Genomic DNA, 25,569 nt, shown 5'->3' on the forward strand with positions numbered 1-25,569 from the left:
CTCTCTCTTTGGTTGAGAAGTATTATTCGTTTGGCATATGTGACTGCTGGACAGCAGCCTCCAGACAACTCACTCCACTGGGGCTGTCTCGGCTTCTTGGGCTTTCAAAAATGAAGCTTCTGTGGAACAGATTTGCAAGGCTGCAACTTGATCCTCTTTGCATACTTTCTCTTGTAAGGTGTATCCAGTCCACGGGTTCATCCATTACTTGTGGGATATTCTCCTTCCCAACAGGAAGTTGCAAGAGGACACCCATAGCAGAGCTGTAAATATAGCTCCTCCCCTAACCCCCACCTCCAGTCATTCTCTTGCAACTCTCGACAAGATAGGAAGTATCAAGAGATATGTGGTGACTTAGTGTAGTGTTACCTTCAATCAAGAGTTTGTTATTATTAAACGGTACCGGCGTTGTACTGTTTTACTCTCAGGCAGAAATTAGAAGAAGAATTCTTCCTGGAGGTTGAGGATCTTAGCGGTTTGTAACTAAGGTCCATTGCTGTTCTCACATATAACTGAAGAGTATGGGAAAACTTCAGTTGGGGGAAGGGTCTGCAGATTACCTGCTTTGAGGTATGTTCAGTATTTTTATTTCTAGAGAGATGAATAAGTTCTAGAAAATGCTGACAGACTGGGATCATGCTTACAAAACAGGGTAATACTTATGTTAATACTCATATTACTTAGTGACAAAACGTTTATATGTTTCATAAATAGGACGTTTTTTTTCTGAGGGAGATAAGTCTTTATTTGGGGCCTAGTTTTCCACATGGCTAGTCAGATACTCCTAGGAGTATTTTCTTAAGGCCCCTCTGACATCCAGTACATGGTGGGAGGGGCCTATTTTTACGCTCTAGATGCGCAGTTTCCTTCAGGCTGAGACATCCAGCTTCCCTAGAGGAGTCCTCTGGCATCTGAGGACCATTATAAAGGGTTTATTTCTTCCCTAAATCATATTTGAGGGCAGGTAGGAGCCTCAGCAGAGCTGTGGCAAGGTGCTCAACTGTCTTTTACCGGTGGTTGACGTTTTTTACATCCGGTTTGGGGGCTAAGGGGTTAATCATCTATTTGCAAGTGGGTGCAATGTTGCTTTAGTCCCTTACACACACTGTAAAAATTTCGAAGACTTTACTATATTTTTACACTGTTTTGCAGTTTAAGTGCTATTTTTTTTCTCTTAAAGGCACAGTAACGTTTTTGTTTAATTGCTGTTTCACCTTTATTAAAGTGTTTTCCAAGCTTGCTTGTCTCATTACTAGTCTGTTAAACATGTCTGACATAGAGGAAACTCCTTGTTCAATATGTTTGGAAGCCATTGTGGAACCCCCTCTTAGAATGTGTACCAAATGTACTGAAATTTCTATAAACTATAAAGACCATATTATGGCGTTTAAAGATTTATCTCCAGAGGATTCTCTGACTGAAAAAAGGGAGATTATGCCATCTAGCTCTCCCCATGTGTCAGAACCTATAACTCCCGCTCAAGTGACGCCAAGTACATCTAGCGCGTCTAATTCTTTTACCTTACAGGACATGGCGGCAGTTATGAATGCTACCCTCTCAGAGGTATTGTCCAAACTGAAAGCGAGACAGCTCTGGGGCTAGAACTAATACAGAGCTTTCTGACGCTTTAATACCTGTGTCCGATATACCCTCACAATACTCAGAAGCCGAAGCAGGAGAGCTTCTATCTGTGGGTGACATTTCAGATTCAGGGAAGGCGTTGCTTCAGTCTGATTCTGAAATGACAGCGTTTAAATTTAAGCTCGAACACCTCCGCTTATTGCTTAGGGAGGTTTTAGCGACTCTGGATCACTGTGACCCCATTGTGGTTCCAGAGAAATTGTGTAAGATGGACAAATACTTTGCAGTGCCTGTTTACACTGATGTTTTTCCAGTCCCTAAGAGGTTTTCGTAAATTATTACTAAGGAATGGGATAGACCAGGTGTGCTGTTCTCTCCCCCTCCTGCTTTTAAAAAGATGTTTCCCATAGATGCCGCCATACGGGACTCGTGGCAGACGGTCCCTAAGGTGGAGGGAGCAGTCTCTACCCTAGCTAAGCGTACAACTATCCCCGTCGAGGACAGTTGTGCTTTCCCAGATCCTATGGATAAAAAAATTGGAGGGTCTCCTTAAGAAAATTTTTATACATCAGAGTTTTATCCTCCAGCCTCTTGTATGCATTGCCCCAGTTACTGCTGCAGCGGCTTTTTGGTTCAAGTCTCTTGAGGAGGCTCTACAGGTGGAGACCCCGTTAGATGATATTTTAGACAGGATTAAAGCTCTTAAGTTAGCTAATTCCTTTATTTCTGACGCCATTTTTCATTTAACCAAGCTAACGGCTAAGAATTCAGGTTTTGCCATTCTGGCACGTAGGGCGCTATAGCTTAAGTCCTGGTCAGTAGACGTTACTTCAAAGTCTAAGCTTCTTAACATCCCCTTCAAGGGACAGACCCTATTCGGGCCTGGTCTGAAAGAGATCATTTCTGATATTACTGGAGGAAAAGGTCACACCCTTCCTCAGGCTAGGTCCAATAAGTTAAGGACCAAACAGAATAATTTTCGTTCCTTTCGAAACTTCAAGAGTGGCGCAGCTTCAGCTTCCTCTAATACAAAACAAAAGGGAAATTTCGCCCAGTCCAAACCAGTCTGGAGACCTAACCAGGTTTGGAACAAGGGGAAGCAGGCCAAAAAACCTGCTGCTGCCTCTAAGACAGCATGAAGGAGTAGTCCCCGATCTGGGACCGGATCTAGTAGGGGGCAGACTTTCTCTCTTCGCCCAGGCTTGGGCATGAGGCGTTGAGGATCCCTGGGCACTAGAGATTGTTCCCAGGGATATCTTCTGGAATTCAAAGGTTCATCTCCAAAGGGGAGATTTCACCTCTCACAACTATCTGCAAACCAGATAAAGAGAGAGGCATTCTTACGTTGCGTTCAAGACCTACTGGTTATGGGAGTGATCCACCCAGTTCCAAGGGAGGAACAGGGGCAGGGTTTCTATTCAAACCTGTTTATAGTTCCCAAAAAAGAGGGAACGTTCAGACCAATCTTGGATCTCAAGATCCTAAACAAATTTCTCTGGGTCCCATCTTTCAAGATGGAGACTATCCGAACCATCCTCCCTATGATCCAGGAGGGTCAATATATAACTACCGTGGACTTAAAGGATGCTTATCTCCACATTCCGATTCACAGAGATCATCATCAGTTCCTCAGGTTCGCCTTCCTAGACAGGCATTACCAGTTTGTGGCTCTTCCCTTCGGATTAGCCACGGCGCCAAGAATCTTTACGAAGGTTCTAGGGTCTCTACTGGCGGTTCTAAGGCCGCGGGGCATAGCAGTGGCTCCTTACCTAGACGACATCCTGATCCAGGCGTCGACTTTTCAAATCGCCAAGTCCCATACGGATATTGTTCTGGCCTTTCTGAGGTCTCACGGGTGGAAGGTGAACAGAGAAAAGAGTTCACTCTCTCCTCTCACAAGAGTTTCCTAGTTTCCTTCCTGTCAGAAAATTTTTCTGACAGAGGTCAGGATATCAAAGCTTCTAACTTCTTGCCATGCTCTTCATTCCACTTCTCGGCCGTCAGTAGCTCAGTGTATGGAAATGATCGGCCTAATGGTAGCGGCAATGGACATAGTTCCGTTTGCCCGCCTACATCTCAGACCACTGCAACTTTGCATGCTCAATCAGTGGGATGGGGACTACACAGATTTGTCTCCTCTGTTAAATCTGGATCAAGAGACCAGGGATTCTCTTCTCTGGTGGTTATCTCGGGTCCATCTGTCCAGGGGAATGAGTTTCCGCAGGCCAGAGTGGACTATAGTGACGACAGATGCCAGCCTTCTGGGCTGGGGCGCAGTCTGGAATTCCCTGAAGGCTCAAGGTTCGTGGACTCAGGAGGAGGCCCTCCTTCCGATAAACATTCTGGAACTGAGAGCGATATTCAATGTTCTTCAGGCTTGGCCTCAACTAGCTGCGGTCAGGTTCATCAGATTTCAGTCGGACAATATCACGACTGTAGCCTATATCAACCATCAGGGGGGGACAAGAAGCCCCCTGGCAATGTTGGAGGTTTCAAAGATAATTCTATGGGCAGAGGTTCACTCTTGCCATCTCTCAGCTATTCATATCCCAGGAGTAGAGAACTGGGAGGCGGACTTTCTAAGTCGGCAGACTTTTCATCCGGGGGAGTGGGAGCTCCATCCGGAGGTATTTGCCCAGCTGATTCAACTATGGGGCAAACCAGAACTGGATCTGATGGCTTCTCGTCAGAACGCCAAGCTTCCTCGTTACAGGTCAAGGGATCCTCAGGCAACGCTGATAGATGCTCTTGCAGTGCCCTGGTCCTTCAGCCTGGCTTATGTGTTTCCACCATTTCCTTTCCTCCCTCGTCTGATTGCCAAGATCAAGCATGTGAGAGCTTCGGTGATTTTGATAGCACCTGCGTGGCCACGCAGTACTTGTTATGCAGATCTGGTGGACATGTTATCCTTTCCACCGTGGACTCTGCCGCTGAGGCAGGACCTTCTACTCCAAGGTCCATTCAAACATCCAAATCTAGTTTCTCTGTGACTGACTGCTTGGAGATTGAACACTTGATTTTATCAAAACGTGGTTTCTCCGAGTCGGTCATTGATACCTTGATTCAGGCTCGAAAGCCTGTCACCAGGAAAATCTATCATAAGATATGGTGTAAATATCTTCATTGGTGTGAATCCAAGGGTTACTCGTGGAGTAAGGTCAGGATTCCTAGGATACTATCTTTTCTCCAAGAAGGATTGGAAAAGGGATTATCGGCTAGTTCCTTAAAGGGACAGATTTCTGCTCTGTCTATTCTTTTGCACAAGCGTCTGGCTGATGTTCCAGACGTTCAGGCGTTTTGTCAGGCTTTGGTTAGAATCAGGCCTGTGTTTAAACCTGTTGCTCCGCCATGGAGTTTAAATTTAGTTCTTAAAGTTCTTCAAGGGGTTCCGTTTGAACCCTTGCATTCCATAGATATCAAGCTTTTATCTTCGAAAGTTCTGTTTTTAGTAGCTATCTCTTCGGCTCGAAGAGTTTCAGAGTTATCTGCCTTGCAGTGTGATTCCCCTTATCTGATCTTCCATGCAGATAAGCTAGTTTTGCGTACCAAACCTGGGTTTCTTCCTAAGGTAGTATCTAATAGGAATATCAATCAGGAAATTTTTGTTCCGTCACTGTGTCCTAATCCTTCTTCAAAGAAGGAACGTCTGTTACACAATCTTGACGTGGTTCGTGCTTTAAAGTTTTATTTGCAAGCTACTAAGGATTTTCGTCAAACATCTGCATTGTTTGTTGTCTACTCTGGAAAGAGGAGAGGCCAAAAGGCTTCGGCAACTTCTCTTTCTTTTTGGCTGAGAAGCATAATCCGTTTAGCTTATATGTGTGTATTCATTGTGGACTGAGCCCCCACTTAGAATTAATGCTTGTAGCCAGTATAAAAATTATTGAACTGATAACTTAGAAACACTCTATGCGTTTGTTCATTTATGAGGTTTAACTCAGTACTTTATGATAAAACGTTTTGATCAGTAAGTGCACTCTTTGCATTATGCATATCAACTTGATTTGTTCAAAAATTGTGTTTTGGAACTTTTGGGCGGGCACCCCCTCACTTGTATTGTTTGCAAGTTTGCTTGTAATGTCTTGATGCTAATTCATCAGTTAGTAAGTTGCAATAGCAGGTATGGGTATACCAGAGCGCTCAGACAACTCCTATATGCATGCCCCATATAGAGATTCTCTTGTCAGTTTAAAATACTTGCAAGCTAATCCTCATACGTATACTTGCGGTTATAGGAAAAGCCCCCTTGGTTCAAGTTGGTCACACAAAGTCTAAGTGAACTTATTCATTAAGCCCATCTGCAAATTTTGTTGATAGGGGAAAGTATGACACCGCTGTTATATACAGTGTTATACCTTCCCATATCAACTAAATTTGCAGATGGGCTTAATGAATGAGTTTCCCTACGACTTGAGTAAATAGACTTTGTATGAAAAATTACCGGTTCCATGCACTGGATTATAACCTTGCAAACACTGTGAAGTTACATTAAATAAACTATAACCGTGCTTGTGGTTATAGGTATAAATAAGCCTAGTTAGTTTGTATAAGATTTTTACTCAACCTTTCTGCGGATTTAGCCAAAAAGGAACATGTAAAGGCGTTGTTGAATACAGTGGTTTATTTTAGCTCCCCCCCCCCAATTATGCAAATTCATAATTTCGGTTGCTAGCACTGGGTTGTAACCTAGTAGTTACCAATAAATTAAATTGTTTCTGGTCGTAGTAGCGTTAATGACTAGGACTTAACTCAGGTAGATTTTATAGAGAAACCTCCTACCGGTACCTGGTGTTCTTAATCCCACCTAAGAGCTTCAAAAGTATAATAGAATTACAGTACCATAACCGAAAATAGACTGAAAGGCAGCCAGAGGCTTTCTAAAATACAGGAGCTCCTAGGACTCCTCACCAGTTCCCTAGCGTCCCTGACATGTTCCGCCCTAATGGCTCCCAAAGGCCCTACTAATCCTCCCGCGGGAGGGGCCTCGTGGCCGCCAGTTTTCGCTGCCCAGCTGCAAGAGATGGTTTCTGCGGCCTTCAATGCCCTACCGCGCCCTGCAAAGTGTAAGCGAAGGGAAAGACATAGCCTTCCGTCCCAGGGGTCATCTACTCCGCTGGATACCTCTGAGAGATTATCCGAGGAGGACGACGACTTAAGTTTAAGATGGAGCATTTGCACTTTTTACTGAATGAATTGCTTTCTACGTTGGAGGTTCCGGAACGGAAACTTCCTGAAGAACATTTGATCCCTAAGCTAGATAGGGTTTACGAGGACAAGGTGCGGCCTCAGACCTTCCCAGTCCCTGTGAAGATGGCTACGATTATTATGAATGAGTGGGAGAAACTGGGCTTGTCCTTTTCTCCTTCTACCTCTTTTAAGAAGCTGTTCCCCGTTCCGGACTCTCAGCTTGAGCTATGGGGGGCCATTCCTAAGGTGGATGGAGCTATCTCCACGCTCGCTAAGCATATGACTATTCCCCTCAAGGATAGTTCGTCGTTCAAAGAGCCCATGAATAAGAAGTTAGAATCCATGTTGAGAAAGATGTTCCAACTCACGGGGTTTGTTTTCCAACTGGCAGCGGCAATTGCTGCAGTGGCTGGAGCAGCTACCTATTGGTTTGAAGCTGTCAATTATGGTCGAGGTGAAGACTCCCCTCGAGGAGATACAGGAAAAGATTAAGGCCTTCAGGGTAGCTAATTCTTTTATCTGTGATGCAAACATGCATGTTATTCGCCTGAATGCCAAGACATCGGGTTTCTCTGTTCTAGCCCACAGGGCTCTATGGTTAAAGTCATGGTCTGCTGACATGACTTCCGAGTCTAGATTAGTATCCCTTCCGTTTCAGGGGAAAGTCCTTTTTGGTCCACGGTTATGGGAGGCAAGGGTGCTTTCCTTCCGCAGAATAAGAAGAAGAAGCTCTACTTTTCGTCCTTTTCATTCAGACAAGTCTCATCACCAGCAGTCTGCTGTGAAGACCAAGCCATCCAAGGGATCTTGAAAGCCAGCTCAATCTTGGAACAAGTCCAAGCAGAGCAAGAAGCCCGCCGAGACAAAGCCGGCCCCCGATCCGTCGCTGGATCCAGACTATCTCTGTTCAGGACTCATCCGCCCAGGGCCATATTCCTTCTGTCAAACCTATCCTCAAGACCAGAGAAGAGAGACGCCTTTCTAGAGTGCGTGAGGGAACTCTCATCTCTCAGTGTACTCGTTCCAGTACCTCTAGCAGAAAGGGGTCTAGGGTATAATTCAAACCTTTTCATGGTCCCAAAGAAGGAGGGCACGTTTCGCCCAATTATGGACCTAAAGTGTCTAAACAAGTTTCTGTCAGTCCCATCGTTCAAAATGGAGACGATCAGATCGATCCTCCCCTAGTTCAAAAGGGGCAATTTATGACGACAATAGACTTAAAGGATGCCTACCTTCACGTGCCAATCCACAAGGACCACATCAGGTTCCTAAGATTCGCATTTCTGGACCAACACTTCCAGTTTGTGACCCTTCCGTTCGGCCTGGCGACTGCCCCAAGAGTCTTTACGAAGGTTCTGGGGGCGCTGAGGTATTGTGGTGGCTCCTTATCTGGACGATATTCTGGTCCAGGCTCCATCCTGCAGTCTCGCGGAAGACCTCTCAAGGGCTCTTTTTCTTCTCCTTCGATCCCATGGATGGAAGATAAACGAAGGAAAGAGTTCTCTGGTTCCCAGAAACAGGGTGGAGTTCCTGGGTACGATAATAGATTCCATATCTATGAAGATATTCTTGACAGATCAGAGACGTTCCAAGATTGCATCCAGCTGTCTTGCCCTTCAGACCTCCTCAAGGCCATATGTGGCCAGGTGTATGGAGGTGATTGGGCTCATGGTATCCAGCATAGATGTCATTCCATTTGCCAGGTTCCATCTCAGACCTCTTCAGTTATGCATGTTGAGACAATGGAACGGCGATCACTCAGATATATCACAACAGATCTCTCTGGACAACTGAGTGAGGGAATCCCTCTCTTGATGGATCCGTAGGGGTTAGTTGGCCCAGGGTACATCCTTCTTGAGGCCATCCTGGGAGATTGTGACCGCGGACGCAAGTCTATCAGGATGGGAAGCTGTTTGGGGTGCCAGAAGGGCACAGGGCAGGTGGATTCGACTCCAATAAATTTTCTGGAACTTCGAGCGATATTCAACGCTCTGAGGGCTTGGCCCCACCTGGTGTCGTCCCGATTCATCAGATTCGGACATTACGTCGGTGGCATACATAAACCTTCAGGGGGGAACGAGAAGCTCCCTAGCCATGAGGGAAGTTTCTCGGATTCTTGAATGGGCAGAGACTTACAATTGTTCGCTCTCAGAGATCCACATTCCGGGTGTGGACAACTGGGAAGCGGACTTTCTCAGCAGATAGTCGTTTCATCCAGGGGAATGATCTCTCCATCCCGAGGTGTTTGCGGAGATCTGCAATAGATGAGGGACGCCGGAGATAGACCTCATGGCGTCCAGACTCAACTTCAAGCTGCCCAGATATGGGTCGCGGTCCAGGGACCCACAGGCAGAGCTGATAGATGCCTTAGCGGTGCCTTGGGAGTTCAACCTAATTTACATATTTCCACCGTTGCCACTTCTCCCTCGAGTGGTGGCTGCATCAAACAGGAGCAAGCTTCGACCATTCTGATTGCTCCATTGTGGCCGCGGAGGACGTGGTTTGCGGATCTTGTGGGGATGTCATCGTCTCCTCTATGGAGGTTACCGTGGCACAGAGATCTGCTGGTTCAGGGTCCCTTTCTACACCACAATCTCGATTCTCGGAGGCTGACTGCGTGGAGATTGAACACCTAGTCTTGGCTAAGAGAGGTTTTTCTTAGAGAGTAATTGATACTCTCATCCAGGCCAGTAAGCCGGTCACTCATCGCATCTATCATAAGGTGTGGATGACCTACTTATCCTGGTGCGAGGAATGTGGATATCCCTGGCACAAGGTTAGGGTCTCCAGGATTCTGGCCTTTCTCCAGGATGGACTGGATAAGGGTCTTGCCGCCAGTTCCTTAAAGGGACAGATTTTGGCGTTGTTGATACTGTTACACAAGAAGCTAGCTGAGCTTCCTGATATTGAGTCCTTTGTTCAGGCTCTGTCTAGGATCAGACTTGTCTTTAGAAATTCTGCTCCTCCTTGGAGTTTAAACTTGGTTCTTAAGGTTTTGCAGAGGGCTCCGTTTGAGCCTATGCATGCGCTTGACATTAAGATTCTGTCCTGTAAGGTTCTATTTCTTCTGGCTATTACATCGGCTCGCAGGGTCTCTGAGTTAGCGGCCTTGCAATCTGAGCCCCCTTACCTGGTTTTTCACGCTAATAAGGCTGTGCTTCACACTGGGTTGGAATTTCTTCCCAAGGTGGTGTCAGATCGTAACATCAATCAGGAGATAGTAGTTCCTTCCTTGTGTCCTAACTAGTGATGCACCGAAATGAAAATTCTGGACCGAAACCGAATCCGAAAATCCGGGATGCACTTGGCCAAAACCGAAACTGATACCGAAAATGTATTTTTTCATATTAACCTTTTTTATTTAATTTTTTTGCATAATTAGAGCCAATAAAAAAGCTCACCCTTTTATTGAAAGTAACACACTAAAATTGGACAAAAATATCTTAAAACAATAATATGCTACACAATAATTTTACCAAGAAAAAAAAAAACAGGCAAAAAATAATGCCATTTTTGGCCAAAATGTTTCTGCGACCAAAATTTTGGTGCATCCCTACTTAAAACAATTATAAATATCAATATACTGTATTATTCTTAATTTAGTTCTATGTAACAGAATCATATTTAACAGTTTTTTCTTACCAATTATCCAAATAAAGTATAGTCCTAGAAAACTCATTATATGCAGAACAGTAAGTCAAGTAATAAACTTAAACAGCAGCCCTAGGCTAGCATCAAATTTGAAACATGCTACACAATAATTTTACCGAAAATAGGCAAAAAAAAAACGAAATAGCCAAAAATGCAATTTTCGGCCGAAACTTTCTGCGGCCGAAATTTTGGTGCATCCCTAGTCCTAACCCTTCTTCGTCTAAGGAAAGGTTACTGCATAACTTGGATGTGGTTCGAGCCTTGAAGTTTTTTCTTCAGGCCACAAAATATTTCAGACAGACTTCGTCCTTATTTGTGGTATATTCAGGGAAGCATAGGGGGCCCCTGGGTGTTGTGTTGGGCCCCCTGGGTGTTGTGTTGGGCCTTTTCTGCTTAAGTCCAGCTTGACTTCAGCTTGTGGACTGTGTGAACATTCCTACGGGTGCTTGCAGGAGCCAGAAAGGACGTCTCTGTCAACAAACGTCAGGAACCACAGGAAAAGAACAATGTAGTCCGGCTAACTGCACAGCGTAGATACCATAACTCGAAGGTAAGTGGAGCTCAAGTTTAATTTCATAAAAAATCACATTACAGTGCACTAAAAGCACATGAAGACAAACAGAAAGTGGACCATTCAGTTAATCCCGAATGGTCAAAAAGGCAGTAAAAGGTATACGCGTTTCATGCGGGGCTACCGCATTTGTTCACTACAGACAGAGGGACATAAGCCTCCTCAGAGGATTACGGCTCACTCAACTAGAGCTGTGGCCTCTTCTTGGGCCTTTAAGAATGAGGCCTCTGTGGAGCAGATTTGTAAGGCGGCTACTTGGTCCTCCTTACATACTTTTACAAAGTTTTACAGATTTAATGTTTTTGCTTCGGGGGAAGCTGTGTTTGGGAGAAAGGTTCTGCACGCTGTGGTGCCCTCAGTATAGGGCTGCCTCCTTTTACCCTCCCGTTTTTGTTCATTCAGTCTCCTCTAGAGCTTGGGTATTTGTTCCCACAAGTAATGAATGAAGCAGTGGACTTTCCTCCTATTAAGATGGAAAACATAAATTATGCTTACCTGATAATTTCATTTCCATCTGTGAGAGTCCACTGCTCCCGCCCATTTGCTCCGGTGGGCGGACCTAAATTTAATATTCTTCTGGCACCATTTATACCCTGATATTTCTCCTACTGTTTCTTGTTCCCTTGGCAGAATGACTGAGGGATGAGGGGAGTCGGGGAGATATTTAAGCCTTTGGTTGGGGTGTCTTTACTTCCTCCTGGTGGCCAGGTTCTTATTTCCCACAAGTAATGAATGAAGCAGTGGACTCTCCTCCCACAGATGGAAATGAAATTATCAGGTAAGCATAATTTATGTTTTTTAAAACAGACAGTCTATGAAGGTGACTACCATGCAGCAAAATTAAAAACACTACAATACTGGTCTTGTACACATCAAACACTAATATTGCATAGGTTAAATTGTGGTCAATTTTAAACCAGAGAAAAATGCTGGAGTTTAATGTTCTGAAGGAATATCTGTGTGTATATATATATATATATATATATATAAGCCAAAAGCCAAATTAATTTCCCCGATAGGGATCAACAATAAAATATCTATTTGGGATAATGGTATGCAGGCATTATAAGCGCAAATTAATATGCTGCTACAAAATCCCTTGTATTAAATAGTTTGTGATCTCTGGGATAGGATCTAGTTACCGAACGGCTAAGAGAAAACAGCAGCTCTTAAAGACTAGAGGCATTATAGCAAAATATTCCTAGTCAAATGTTTGACTCAATTATGGAGTTAACAAAGTTAACCAACAAGTTAGTTTAACTACCGCCCAGGCTTTCCGCCTGGAATGCGGCAGTGAAAATTATCAAATACCAAAATTGTTTGTTAAATCAAATAGATTATAGTTTTAAACCAGTAGAGAGCAATTAAAAAAAGGAAGTCCCCTGACGCGGTCGCGTTTCACTTGCGCTTCCTCAGGGGTGGTTCCTGTTCTCTGTGTTTCTGACTTGGCTCGGCTAACTACCCTCTTTGGCATCTGACCCCTGGCTTGGTACGGATTGGGGCATTCAGTTTATCTCTAGTTTCTGGCGGGCCTTTTGCACTCATTTGGGAGTTTGTCTCTCCTCATTTGAATACCATCCATGGTCTAATGGTCCAGCTAAGCAGTCCAACCAAGCTCTGCAGCAGTTCTTCTAAAGCTATGTCTCGGACCATCAAGATAATTGGGCTGATCTGCTACCCAGGGCGGAGTTGGCTAGGAAGGCACCTACCGTCCTATCCTGGACCTAAAGAATAAATCCGTTTGTGTACCCTATTTCAAAATTGAAATGATTCATACCATTTTGCCTTTAGTTCAGGATGGTCAATTTATGACAACCATAGACTTAAAGCATGCATATCTGCATTTTCCAATTCACAAAGATAATTTCCAGTTTCTAAGTTTTGCTTTTCTCAACAAGCGTCACCAATTTGGACCCTCGCCTTTGGTCTGGCCACTGCCCCTCGCATCTTCATGAAGGTAATAGGGGCTCTCTTAGCAGTGACCAGAGCTTAGGGAATCTCCATTGCCCCTTATTTGGACGATATTTTGGTCCAAGCTCCATCTCTTTCTCTGGCTACTGCTCATACCCACAGAATGGTATCTTTCGTTCAGGAACATAGATGGAAAATCAATGTCCCCAAAAGTTCTTTATCACCAGCCATAAGAGTATTTTTCTGTAGCACAATGTATGTAAGTAGTTGGTCTTATGGTAGCAGCATCAGACACAGTACCTTTTGCTCGCTTTAATCTTTGTCCTGTCAGGGTTACTTACCCTTCCTTGTTTTACTTGGAGAGCAGGGCTGTTTCTGGTTTCTCTTGCAGTGTTTCTGACACTGCGTTCCTCCTGCACGCCCTCTTATGGACAAACTTATTAACATCATTACTTTGCAACTTCCTGTCTCTCAGTGACGATGTAAGCCAGCTTACTATGGCCTAGATTTAGAGTTTGGCGTTAGCCTTGAAAACCAGCGTTAGAGGCTCCTAACGCTGGTTTTAGGCTACCGCCGGTATTTGGAGTCACTCAAAATAGGGTCTAACGCTCACTTTTCAGCCGCGACTTTTCCATACCGCAGATCCCCTTACGTCAATTGCGTATCCTATCTTTTCAATGGGATCTTTCTAACTCCGGTATTTAGAGTCGTGTCTGAAGTGAGCGTTAGACATCTAACGACAAAACTCCAGCCGCAGGAAAAAAGTCAGTAGTTAAGAGCTTTCTGGGCTAACGCCGGTTTATAAAGCTCTTAACTACTGTACTCTAAAGTACACTAACACCCATAAACTACCTATGTACCCCTAAACCGAGGTCCCCCCACATCGCCGACACTCGAATAATTTTTTTTAACCCCTAATCTGCCGACCGCCACCTACGTTATCCTTATGTACCCCTAATCTGCTACCCCTAACACCGCCGACCCCTATATTATATTTATTAACCCCTAATCTGCCCCCCACAACGTCGCCTCCACCTGCCTACACTTATTAACCCCTAATCTGCCGACCGCAAAGCGCCGCCACCTACGTTATCCTTATGTACCCCTAATCTGCTGCCCCTAACACCGCCGACCCCTCAGCCAATCAGAATCAAGTTCAATCTGATTGGCTGATTGGATCAGCCAAACGGTTGAACTTGATTCTGATTGGCTGATTCCATCAGCCAATCAGAATATTCCTACCTTAATTCCGATTGGCTGATAGAATCCTATCAGCCAATCGGAATTCGAGGGACGCCATCTTGGATGACGTCCCTTAAAGGAACCGTCATTCTGCAGTTGGACGTCGCCGGAAGAAGATGGATCCGCGGTGGAGGTCTTCAGGATGGAGCCGGTCGTCATCGGATGAAGATAGAAGATGCCGCTTGGATCAAGATGGTTGCCGGTCCGGATCGCCTCTTCTTCCCGGATAGGATGAAGACTTTGGAGCCTCTTCTGGACCTCTTCAGGCACCGGATGATGGATCGCCAACCCCCGCTTGGGTTGGATGAAGATTTTGGAGCCAGGACGGATCGGTGATACCTGGTGAGGTGAAGACAAGGTAGGATGATCTTCAGGGGCTTAGTGTTAGGTTTATTTAAGGGGGGTTTGGGTTAGATTAGGGGTATGTGGGTGGTGGGTTGTAATGTTGGGGGGGGGTATTGTATGGGTTTTTTTTACAGGCAAAAGAGCTGAACTTCTTGGGGCATGCCCCGCAAAGGGCCCTGTTCAGTGCTGGTAAGGTAAAAGAGCTTTTAACTTTAGTAATTTAGAATAGGGTAGGGCATTTTTTATTTTGGGGGGCTTTGTTGTTTTATTAGGGGGCTTAGAGTAGGTGTAATTAGTTTAAAATTGTTGTAATATTTTTCTTATGTTTGTAGATATTGTAACTTAGTTCTTTTTTATTTTTTGTACTTTAGCAAGTTTATTTATTTGTATTTATTTGTAGGAATTGTATTTAATTAATTTATTGATAGTGTAGTGTTAGGTTAATTGTAGGTAGTTTATTTAATTAATTTATTGATAGTGTAGTGTTAGGTTAATTGTAGGTAATTGTAGGTATTTTATTTAATTAATTTATTGATAGTATAGTGTTAGTTTTAATTGTAACTTAGGTTAGGATTTATTTTACAGGTAAATTTGTAATTATTTTAACTATTTTAGCTATTAAATAGTTCTTAACTATTTAATAGCTATTGTACCTGGTTAAAATAAATACAAAGTTACCTGTAAAATAAATATTAATCCTAAAATAGCTACAATATAATTATAATTTATATTGTAGCTATATTAGGATTTATTTTACAGGTAAGTATTTAGCTTTAAATAGGAATAATTTATTTAATAAGAGTTAATTTATTTCGTTAGATTTAAATTATATTTAACTTAGGGGGGTGTTAGTGTTAGGGTTAGATTTAGCTTTAGGGGTTAATCCATTTATTAGAATAGCGGTGAGCTCCGGTCGGCAGATTAGGGGTTAATAATTGAAGTTAGGTGTCGGCGATGTTAGGGAGGGCAGATTAGGGGTTAATACTATTTAATATAGGGTTAGTGAGGCGGATTAGGGGTTAATAACTTTATTATAGTAGCGCTCAGGTCCGGTCGGCAGATTAGGGGTTAATTATTGTAGGTAGGTGGAGGCGACGTTTTGGGGGGCAGATTAGGGGTTAATAAATATAATATAGGGGTCGGCGATGTTAGGGAACCAGATTAGGGGTACATAGGGATAATGTAAGTAGCGGCGGTTTACGGAGCGGCAGATTAGGGGTTAAAAATAATATGCAGGGGTCAGCGATAGCGGGGGCGGCAGATTAGGGGTTAATAAGTGTAAGGTTAGGGGTGTTTAGACTCGGGGTACATGTTAGAGTGTTAAGTGCAGACGTAGGAAGGGTTACCGCATAGCAAACAATGGGGCTGCGTTAGGAGCTGAACGCGGCTTTTTTGCAGGTGTTAGGTTTTTTTTTCAGCTCAAACAGCCCCATTGTTTCCTATGGGAGAATCGTGCACGAGCACGTTTTTGAGGCTGGCCGCGTCCGTAAGTAACTCTGGTATCGAGAGTTGAAGCTGCGTTAAAAATGCTCTACGCTCCTTTTTTGGAGCCTAACGCAGCCTTTATGTGGACTCTCGATACCAGAGTTATTTTTATGGTGCGGCCAGAAAAAAGCCGGCGTTAGTTTTTCGGGTCGTTACCGACAAAACTCCAAATCTAGGCCTATATAACCATCACCCAGTCCATTTTGTCTCTGCCCTTGTGTGAGTCCAGATTTACCAAGTTCACTCCTGTATTTTGTTCCTGTTCTCCGTGTATGACTCTGGCTTTGACTTACTCTTTTCTTTGTTCCTGACTCCGGCTATTGTTCCTGTAGTTCCTGCTCTCTGTGTTTCTGACTTGGCTCGGCTGACTACTGACTTGGCATCTGACCCCTGGCTTGGTACGGATCGGGTCATTCAGTTTGTCTCTAGGTTCTGGCGGGCCTTTTGCACTCAGTTGGGAGTTCATCCCCCCTTCTCCTTGGAATACCATGCACAGTCTAATGGTGCAGCTGAGCAGTCCAACCAAGCCCTGGAGCAGTTTCTCCGATGCCATGTCTCGGACCACCACAATAATTGGGTTGATCTGCTACCCAGGGCGGAGTTTGCTAGGAACAGTGCTATCAACTAGTCCTCCCAAATGTCCCCGTTCATGGCTAACTACGGGTTTCAGCATCTGTGTTACCGAATTTGTTTACTTTCCAGAACATTCCAGTTTTGGGGGATCATCTCGTTTGCTCTGCTCTTGATGGGTGCAGATTCAGAATTCCCTTTGTGCCTCTATGCAGCAGCAAAAGTTCCAGGTGGATCGAAGGCATCTGCCCATTCCTTCCTACCAGGTCTGGGAGAGGATGTGGTTGTCGTCCTGTAACCTCAACCTCAGAGTGCCTTCTCCGAAACTGGGACTTTGTTGCATTGGGCCTTTCCGTATTCTCCATAAGTTTAACTCAGTTGCCGACACCCTACACCTTCCTTCTAGCATGCGTATCTACAACGTTTTCCTCGTATCCTTAAGCTGCTAGTGATCAATCGTTACACTACTGCTTCCCTTTGTCCTTGTCCCATTCCAGTTGGCAATCATGAGGAGTATGAAATACGTAGCATTCTCAACTCCCATCAGTTCAGCGGTGAAGTCCAGTACCTGGTCCACTGGTTTACGGTCTGAGGGTTTCCTCTTCTGATGTTCACGCTCTTGTCATTCTCTGTGCATTCCATGACGGTTTTCCCCATAAGCCTTATGCCCTCCCATGGGAAGGAGTCGTTGAGAGAGGGGTTCTGTCAGGGATACTTACCCTTGTTTCACTTGTAGTGCAGGCTTTTTTCTGGATTCTTTTGCAGTGTTTTTGACACTGTGCATTCCTCCCACACGCCCTCTTATGGACAAACTTGGTAACATCAGCACTCTACAACTACTGGCAACTTCATATCTCTTAGTGACAATGTAACGATAGTTTACTATATAACCATCACCCAGTCCACTTTGTCTCTGTCCTTGAGTAAGTCCAGATCTACCAAGTGTATTTTGTTTCTGTTCTCTGTGTATGACTTTGACTAACTGTTTTCCTGGTTCCTGGCGGCTAACTTTATTTATTTCTAACCTGCACTTTCTGTTTCTGTCTGGTTTCTTGGTTCCCTGATACGTCCTCTCCAATTGTCCATGCTTCAACAGTGGTCAAAGGATTGTTTCCAGCTGGAACAGCATATAGAGCTCAGTTCATTAGTCAAACAATGTCTCTCATTGTGGAGGGAAAGTCCCTATTTGACCCTTGGAGCTTATTTTCTTCGCCTATCGGGACCAGAATCACTACGGACGCAAGTCTGATGGGTTGGGGCGCTGTTTGGGACTCTCGAAGGGCGCAGAGAGTATGGTCCCCTCTGGAGGCGAGGTTTCCTATCAGCATCCTTGAACTTTGTGCAATTCTTAGGGCCATTCAATCTTGGCCCCTTTTCAAACAGGAGAAATGTATTTGATTCCAGTCAGACGTCTCTGCCGTGGCGTACATCAATCATCAAGGAGGGACTCGAAGTCCCTTAGGTATTCTAGAGGTATTTCACATTCTTTCTCAGGCAAGGAAAACCACTGCTCCCTATTGGCCATTCACATTCTGGGAATGAACCATTGGGATTGTTTCATAGTGTCCAAATTAAACCACAAACTTCAAGTTTATTGTGCCAGTTCAAGAGATCCAAGAGCTCATGATAGATGATAGATGCTCTGCCCTTGGAACTTTCATCAGGCCTATTTCCTCTGTTCTTCTTCCAAGAGTCATCACAAGAATCAATCAGGAATTGGCTTTTGAGTTTTTCATAGCTCCAGCATGGCCCCGCATAACTTTTTATGTGGACCTAATTCAGATGTAATCGCTTCCTCCGTGGGCTCCACCCCTAAGGAAAGATCTGCTGTCTTAAAGACCCTTGTATCATACCTATCTCAAATCCCTGCATTTGACAGCATGGAGGTTGGACACTTAGGCCTAGATTTAGAGTTCGGCGGTAGCCGTCAAAACCAGCGTTAGAGGCTCCTAACGCTGGTTTTGGGCGCCCGCTGGTATTTAGAGTCAGTGATTAAAGGGTCTAACGCTCACTTTTCAGCCGCGACTTTTCCATACCGCAGATCCCCCTACGCCATTTGCGTATCCTATCTTTTCAATGGGATCTTTCTAACGCTGGTATTTAGAGTCGTTTCTGCAGTGAGCGTTAGAGCTCTAACGACAAGATTCCAGCCGCCTGAAAATAGCAGGAGTTAAGAGCTTTCTGGCTAACGCCGGTTTATAAAGCTCTTAACTACTGTACCCTAAAGTACACTAACACCCATAAACTACCTATGTACCCCTAAACCGAGCTCCCCCCCACACCGCCGCCACTCGATTAAAATTTTTAACCCCTAATCTGCCGACCGCCACCTACGTTATACTTATGTACCCCTAATCTGCTGCCCCTAACCCCGCCGACCCCTGTATTATATTTATTCACCCCTAACCTGCCCCCCACAACGTCGCCGCCAGCTACTTAAAATAATTAACCCCTAATCTTCCGACCGCAAATCGCCGCCACCTACGTTATCCCTATGTACCCCTAATCTGCTGCCCCTAACACCGCCGACCCCTATATTATATTTATTAACCCCTAATCTGCCCCCCTCAACGTCGCCGACACCTGCCTACACTTATTAACCCCTAATCTGCCGAGCGGACCTGAGCGCTACTATAATAAAAATATTAACCCCTAACCCGCCTCACTAACCCTATCATAAATAGTATTAACCCCTAATCTGCCCTCCCTAACATCGCCGACACCTAACTTCAATTATTAACCCCTAAACTTCCGATCGGAGCTCACCGCTATTCTAATAAATGGATTAACCCCTAAAGCTAAGTCTAACCCTAACACTAACACCCCCCTAAGTTAAATATAATTTTTATCTAACGAAATAAATTAACTCTTATTAAATAACTTATTCCTATTTAAAGCTAAATACTTACCTGTAAAATAAATCCTAATATAGCTACAATATAAATTATAATTATATTATAGCTATTTTAGGATTAATATTTATTTTACAGGCAACTTTGTAATTATTTTAACCAGGTACAATAGCTATTAAATAGTTAAGAACTATTTAATAGTTACCTAGTTAAAATAATAACAAATTTACCTGTAAAATAAATCCTAACCTAAGTTATAATTAAACCTAACACTACCCTATCAATAAAATAATTAAATAAACTACCTACAATTACCTACAATTAACCTAACACTACACTATCAATAAATAAATTAAACACAATTGCTACAAATAAATACAATTAAATAAACTAGCTAAAGTACAAAAAATAAAAAAGAACTAAGTTACAGAAAATAAAAAAATATTTACAAACATAAGAAAAATATTACAACAATTTTAAACTAATTACACCTACTCTAAGCCCCCTAATAAAATAACAAAGCCCCCCAAAATAAAAAATTCCCTACCCTATTCTAAATTAAAAAAGTTACAAGCTCTTTTACCTTACCAGCCCTGAACAGGGCCCTTTGCGGGGCATGCCCCAAGAATTTCAGCTCTTTTGCCTGTAAAAAAAAACATACAATACCCCCCCCCCAACATTACAACCCACCACCCACATACCCCTAATCTAACCCAAACCCCCCTTAAATAAACCTAACACTAATCCCCTGAAGATCTTCCTACCTTGTCTTCACCATCCAGGTATCACCGATCGGTCCTGGCTCCGATATCTTCATCCAACCCAAGCGGGGGCTAGACATCCACTGAAGAAGTCCAGAAGAGGGTCCAAAGTCTTCCTCCTCTCCGGCAAGAAGAGGACATCCGGACCGGCAAACATCTTCTCCAAGCGGCATCTTCGATCTTCTTCCATCCGGTGCGGAGCGGGTCCATCTTGAAGCAGGCGACGCGGATCCATCCTCTTCTTCCGATGTCTCCCGACTAATGACGGTTCCTTTAAGGGACGTCATCCAAGATGGCGTCCCTCGAATTCCGATTGGCTGATAGGATTCTATCAGCCAATCAGAATTAAGGTAGGAATTTTCTGATTGGCTGATGGAATCAGCCAATCAGAATCAAGTTCAATCCGATTGGCTGATCCAATCAGCCAATCAGATTGAGCTCGCATTCTATTGGCTGTTCCGATCAGCCAATAGAATGCGAGCTCAATCTGATTGGCTGATGGGATCGGCCAATCGGATTGAACTTGATTCTGATTGGCTGATTCCATCAGCCAATCAGAAAATTCCTACCTTAATTCCGATTGGCTGATAGAATCCTATCAGCCAATCGGAATTCGAGGGACGCCATCTTGGATGACGTCCCTTAAAGGAACCGTCATTAGTCGGGAGACATCGGAAGAAGAGGATGGATCCGCGTCGCCTGCTTCAAGATGGACCCGCTCCGCACCGGATGGAAGAAGATCGAAGATGCCGCTTGGAGAAGATGTTTGCCGGTCCGGATGTCCTCTTCTTGCCGGATAGGAGGAAGACTTTGGAGCACCGGATTATGGATCGCCAACCCCCGCTTGGGTTGGATGAAGATCTTGGAGCCAGGACGGATCGGTGATACCTGGATGGTGAAGACAAGGTAGGAAGATCTTCAGGGGCTTAGTGTTAGGTTTATTTAAGGGGGGTTTGGGTTAGATTAGGGGTATGTGGGTGGTGGGTTGTAATGTTGGGGGGGGGGGGGTATTGTATTTATTCTTTTACAGGCAAAAGAACTGAAATTCTTGGGGCATGCCCCGCAAAGGGCCCTGTTTAGGGCTGGTAAGGTAAAAGAGCTTGTAACTTTTTTAATTTAGAATAGGGTAGGGAATTTTTTATTTTGGGGGGCTTTGTTATTTTATTAGGGGGCTTAGAGTAGGTGTAATTAGTTTAAAATTGTTGTAATATTTTTCTTATGTTTGTAAATATTTTTTTATTTTCTGTAACTTAGTTCTTTTTTATTTTTTGTACTTTAGCTAGTTTATTTAATTGTATTTATTTGTAGCAATTGTGTTTAATTTATTTATTGATAGTGTAGTGTTAGGTTAATTGTAGGTAATTGTAGGTAGTTTATTTAATTATTTTATTGATAGGGTAGTGTTAGGTTTAATTATAACTTAGGTTAGGATTTATTTTACAGGTAAATTTGTTATTATTTTAACTAGGTAACTATTAAATAGTTCTTAACTATTTAATAGCTATTGTACCTGGTTAAAATAATTACAAAGTTGCCTGTAAAATAAATATTAATCCTAAAATAGCTATAATATAATTATAATTTATATTGTAGCTATATTAGGATTTATTTTACAGGTAAGTATTTAGCTTTAAATAGGAATAAGTTATTTAATAAGAGTTAATTTATTTCGTTAGATAAAAATTATATTTAACTTAGGGGGGTGTTAGTGTTAGGGTTAGACTTAGCTTTAGGGGTTAATCCATTTATTAGAATAGCGGTGAGCTCCGATCGGAAGTTTAGGGGTTAATAATTGAAGGTAGGTGTCGGCGATGTTAGGGAGGGCAGATTAGGGGTTAATACTATTTATGATAGGGTTAGTGAGGCGGATTAGGGGTTAATAACTTTATTATAGTAGCGCTCAGGTCCGCTCGGCAGATTAGGGGTTAATAAGTGTAGGTAGGTGTCGGCGACGTTGTGGGGGGCAGATTAGGGGTTAATAAATATAACATAGGGGTCGGCGATGTTAGGGCAGCAGATTAGGGGTACATAGGGATAACGTAGGTGGCGGCGTTTTACGGAGCGGCAGATTAGGGGTTAAAAAAAATATGCAGGGGTCAGCGATAGCGGGGGCGGCAGATTAGGGGTTAATAAGTGTAAGATTAGGGGTGTTTAGACTCGGGGTACATGTTAGGGTGTTAGGTGCAGACGTAGGAAGTGTTCCCCCATAGGAAACAATGGGGCTGCGTTAGGAGCTGAACGCTGCTTTTTTGCAGGTGTTAGGTTTTTTTTCAGCTCAAACAGTCCCATTGTTTCCTATGGGAGAATCGTGCACGAGCACGTTTTTGAGGCCGGCCGCGTCCGTAAGCAACTCTGGTATCGAGAGTTGCTTTTGCGGTAAAAATGCTCTACGCTCCTTTTTTGGAGCCTAACGCAGCATTTGTTTTAACTCTCGATACCAGAGTTAAATTTATGGTGTGGCCAGAAAAAAGCCCGCGGAGCGTTAACAGCCCTTTTACCGCCGAACTCCAAATCTAGGCCTTAGTTCTCAAAAATAGAGGTTTCTCAGATTCCTTTGTCTCTACTCTACTGCAAGTCAGAAAGCCCATTACACAGATAATTTATCATAAGATTTGGAAAGCTCACTTTCTTTGGTGTTGATCTAGAGCAAGGGTATCAAGCTCATTGTTTCCGGGGGCTACTGGCCAAGTGTTCGTCTCCCATGGGGGACACTGTCTATACCAGACAATGCATGCTTCTCTTTATATTTATCTTGTCAGTGCCTATATAGAACATCAACTTGTTACACCTCATAGAACCCTAAAAAAGTTGATGGGGCCAAACCACTGTATTTTTTATGTTTTGTGCAACCTTTTCGGCTCACGCAACAGTTAACCAGAGAGGAAGGCGTGTGGCGCATTGCGGGAAGGGGAGGGATTCCCTACCTACAGAAAAAGTTGTTTAGTGAGGGAGGTGGAGGGATGGGCTGCTACACTACAGAAATGGGAGCGGGGGCCCATTGATAATCTGTTGGTGTGGCGGGTCATTGGGGGTGGGATTTTTTATATATATAAATGTTAAAAAAAATTAAACATTAAAAGAAACAAACATATAAATTGGGTACTGATAGACAGCTGCCAGTACTTAAGATTCAGGCTATTAGATAGAGGGGGTAGGGTTAGAGAGCAGTTTGGGGGGATCACGGAGTGGGTGAAGAGGGTTCCCTACACTACAGAATTTTTTTAAATATACATATTTTAAAAATATATATCCCTAAACTGCATACTTGCAGACAGTCTGCCAGTACCTAATATGGTGGTGACCAGTGGGTGGTGAGGGAGAGAAGATATCTATTCAGAAGTTATCAGAAGTGTGGTGCGCAGATGTAATTAGCGACCTTCTAAGTACCATAGAGCAATGCATGTCTGCTATTTCTGAACAAAGGGGATCCTAGAGAAACTTTAACAACCATATGTGTTATGATTGCACAAGCGGTATGTAAATAATTTTAGTGAGAAATCACTCCTTTTACTTTCACACCTCACCACCCTCCCCATAGTTATATACTACGGTCCCTGCTTTAATTCTGCTTACACCTCTCCACCCATCTTGACTGACCTTTACTTTTACACTTATTTTCTCTCTGTCCTCCACCTCTTCTCCTCTTTTTTTCCTTCTCCTATCAAATCTGTTATTTTTTTCCTCTCTTCAGTATTCATCTTTTCCCAACTACCCCACCCACTCTGTAATATCTTGTTATTTTCTCCTTCTACTTACCTACCCTTTTTATTGCCTTTCAGTGTTAAAGCTTTGCAGTTCAGTCTTTTGCATGGACGTCTGGTTAAGGAACGGCCTTCTCAATTCTCACATGAAGATCTTACTCCCCCAAAACCACTTTCTATGCTTCTGGCAGAGAAGGCTTCTTCACATGTTATTCCATAACCATGTAAACCACCCTCATCTAGATACATTTGTTGCATTAAAGTTAAAATTCAAATACGATCTGTCTTGCTAGCTTGTCTTGCAAAAAACCCTTTATCATTTTAGCTTTGAGGCTGATCAAAGTAACCATTTTCACGTATCTTCTTTTTAAAGACACGATGAGTCCACGGATTTCATACTTACTTGTGGGATTACGCGTCCTGGTCAGCAGGAGGAGGCAAAGAGCACCACAGCAGAGCTGTTATATAGCTCCTCCCCTCCCTCCCCACACCAGTCATTTTCTTTGCCTACGTTAGTGATAGGAGATGGCAAAGTGAGGTGTTTTTTTGATCTTCAATCAAGAGTTTTTTGTTTTAAAAACAGTGCCAGAGTGTGCTGTTTTGTTTAGGGTGTAGCAGTAGTCCATATCAGTCTCTACAGAAGAGCAATTGGTGGGGGGGGGGCGGAGCTAACTCCTGAACTGAGCGGTCGCACTCTTAGTGAGCTCCGCTGGAAATTTTGATTAAAAGTAAATTTTTGGGTAAAATTCACTCTGGTGACCGGCTTATCCTACTCCTGAAGCACCCAAACCCCTCCTAGCACCTTTCCAGAGGGGAGCTCCAGCTCAATCCGGCTGATTAAAGTTTTTCTTTGGCCCTGGTTTGCGGCACTACAAGGGGCTTGGACATTTGCCTGCAACACCGCTACTTGTCCCTAGACCGAGAAGGCTAAGTTTACCTCCTATCAACACCGGTGACTCCGGAGGGTCGGGGCTCCGCTCCGGAGCCGTCCCGGTTGCAGCTGCGTGGGCTCCACCTGTGAACCGGAGCTCAGTATAGGACACCCCTGTGACCGATATTCGATATCGGAAGAAGCCTCTTTTAGTACCCTCGGTGCCGACATCATACCCTGTCAGGAAATCTATTGCCGGGCACCCGGTACTTACCTGCCTACATTCCCCTTGAAGTTTCCTGGAGCGGCGCGAACAGCCGCCATCTTGCCTGGTGCAGGGATAGAGGAGCAGTGGCGCAGCTTGTCAGAGCAAGACTCTGGACTATTTCTTCTACCCAGCTCTACTTGCGGGTTTCACGGTAAGCAAGACATCTCTTCTCCCGATCAGCACAAGCCTCATCAGAGCTCCGGAGCTGAGATCACCTTTTCCCCACTGCTCCTGGATCCGGGCCTGGCTGCCTTTCGGCAGTAGGTGTGAAGAGGCACTCACTACCACTGTTCTTCTACTCTCTCCCAACTACCCCGAGTGACCGGCTTTCTGATAGACTCTTTGGGACACCGGTAAGCCTGTACTCTCCCACATTCTGTAATCCCTGGGCCTGAGCAGATGGGGGTTAGAACTGTTCCCCCCCACCACCACCACAATCTGCCCCTCAGGGTCACTTTTACATATAAGGGTCACTCAGAGTATTCAAAACCCTTTCCAGTTGAGGCCCTTCTCCCGCATATTTTAACCCCCTGGGTCCCTGCACACCTACATGGGCATATCATTTATATACTC

At 44.0% G+C, this 25,569-nt stretch overlaps 1 protein-coding gene across 1 annotated transcript in view; it reads left to right on the forward strand.

Annotated features, from left to right (window-relative positions):
• MEIOSIN (meiosis initiator) overlaps positions 1-24,137 on the forward strand; it is a 246,886-nt gene extending 222,749 nt beyond the window's left edge. Inside the window, exon 12 of the mRNA XM_053715311.1 lies at positions 23,936-24,137. Within this exon, the coding sequence (XP_053571286.1) occupies positions 23,936-24,077 (142 nt within the window). The 3' untranslated portion in view covers positions 24,078-24,137. The remainder of the gene's footprint in view (positions 1-23,935) is intronic.
• Positions 24,138-25,569: the final 1,432 nt, after the last annotated feature.

The sequence above is a fragment of the Bombina bombina genome, chromosome 1 (assembly GCF_027579735.1).
Source record: "Bombina bombina isolate aBomBom1 chromosome 1, aBomBom1.pri, whole genome shotgun sequence".
Classification (NCBI taxonomy): domain Eukaryota; kingdom Metazoa; phylum Chordata; class Amphibia; order Anura; family Bombinatoridae; genus Bombina; species Bombina bombina.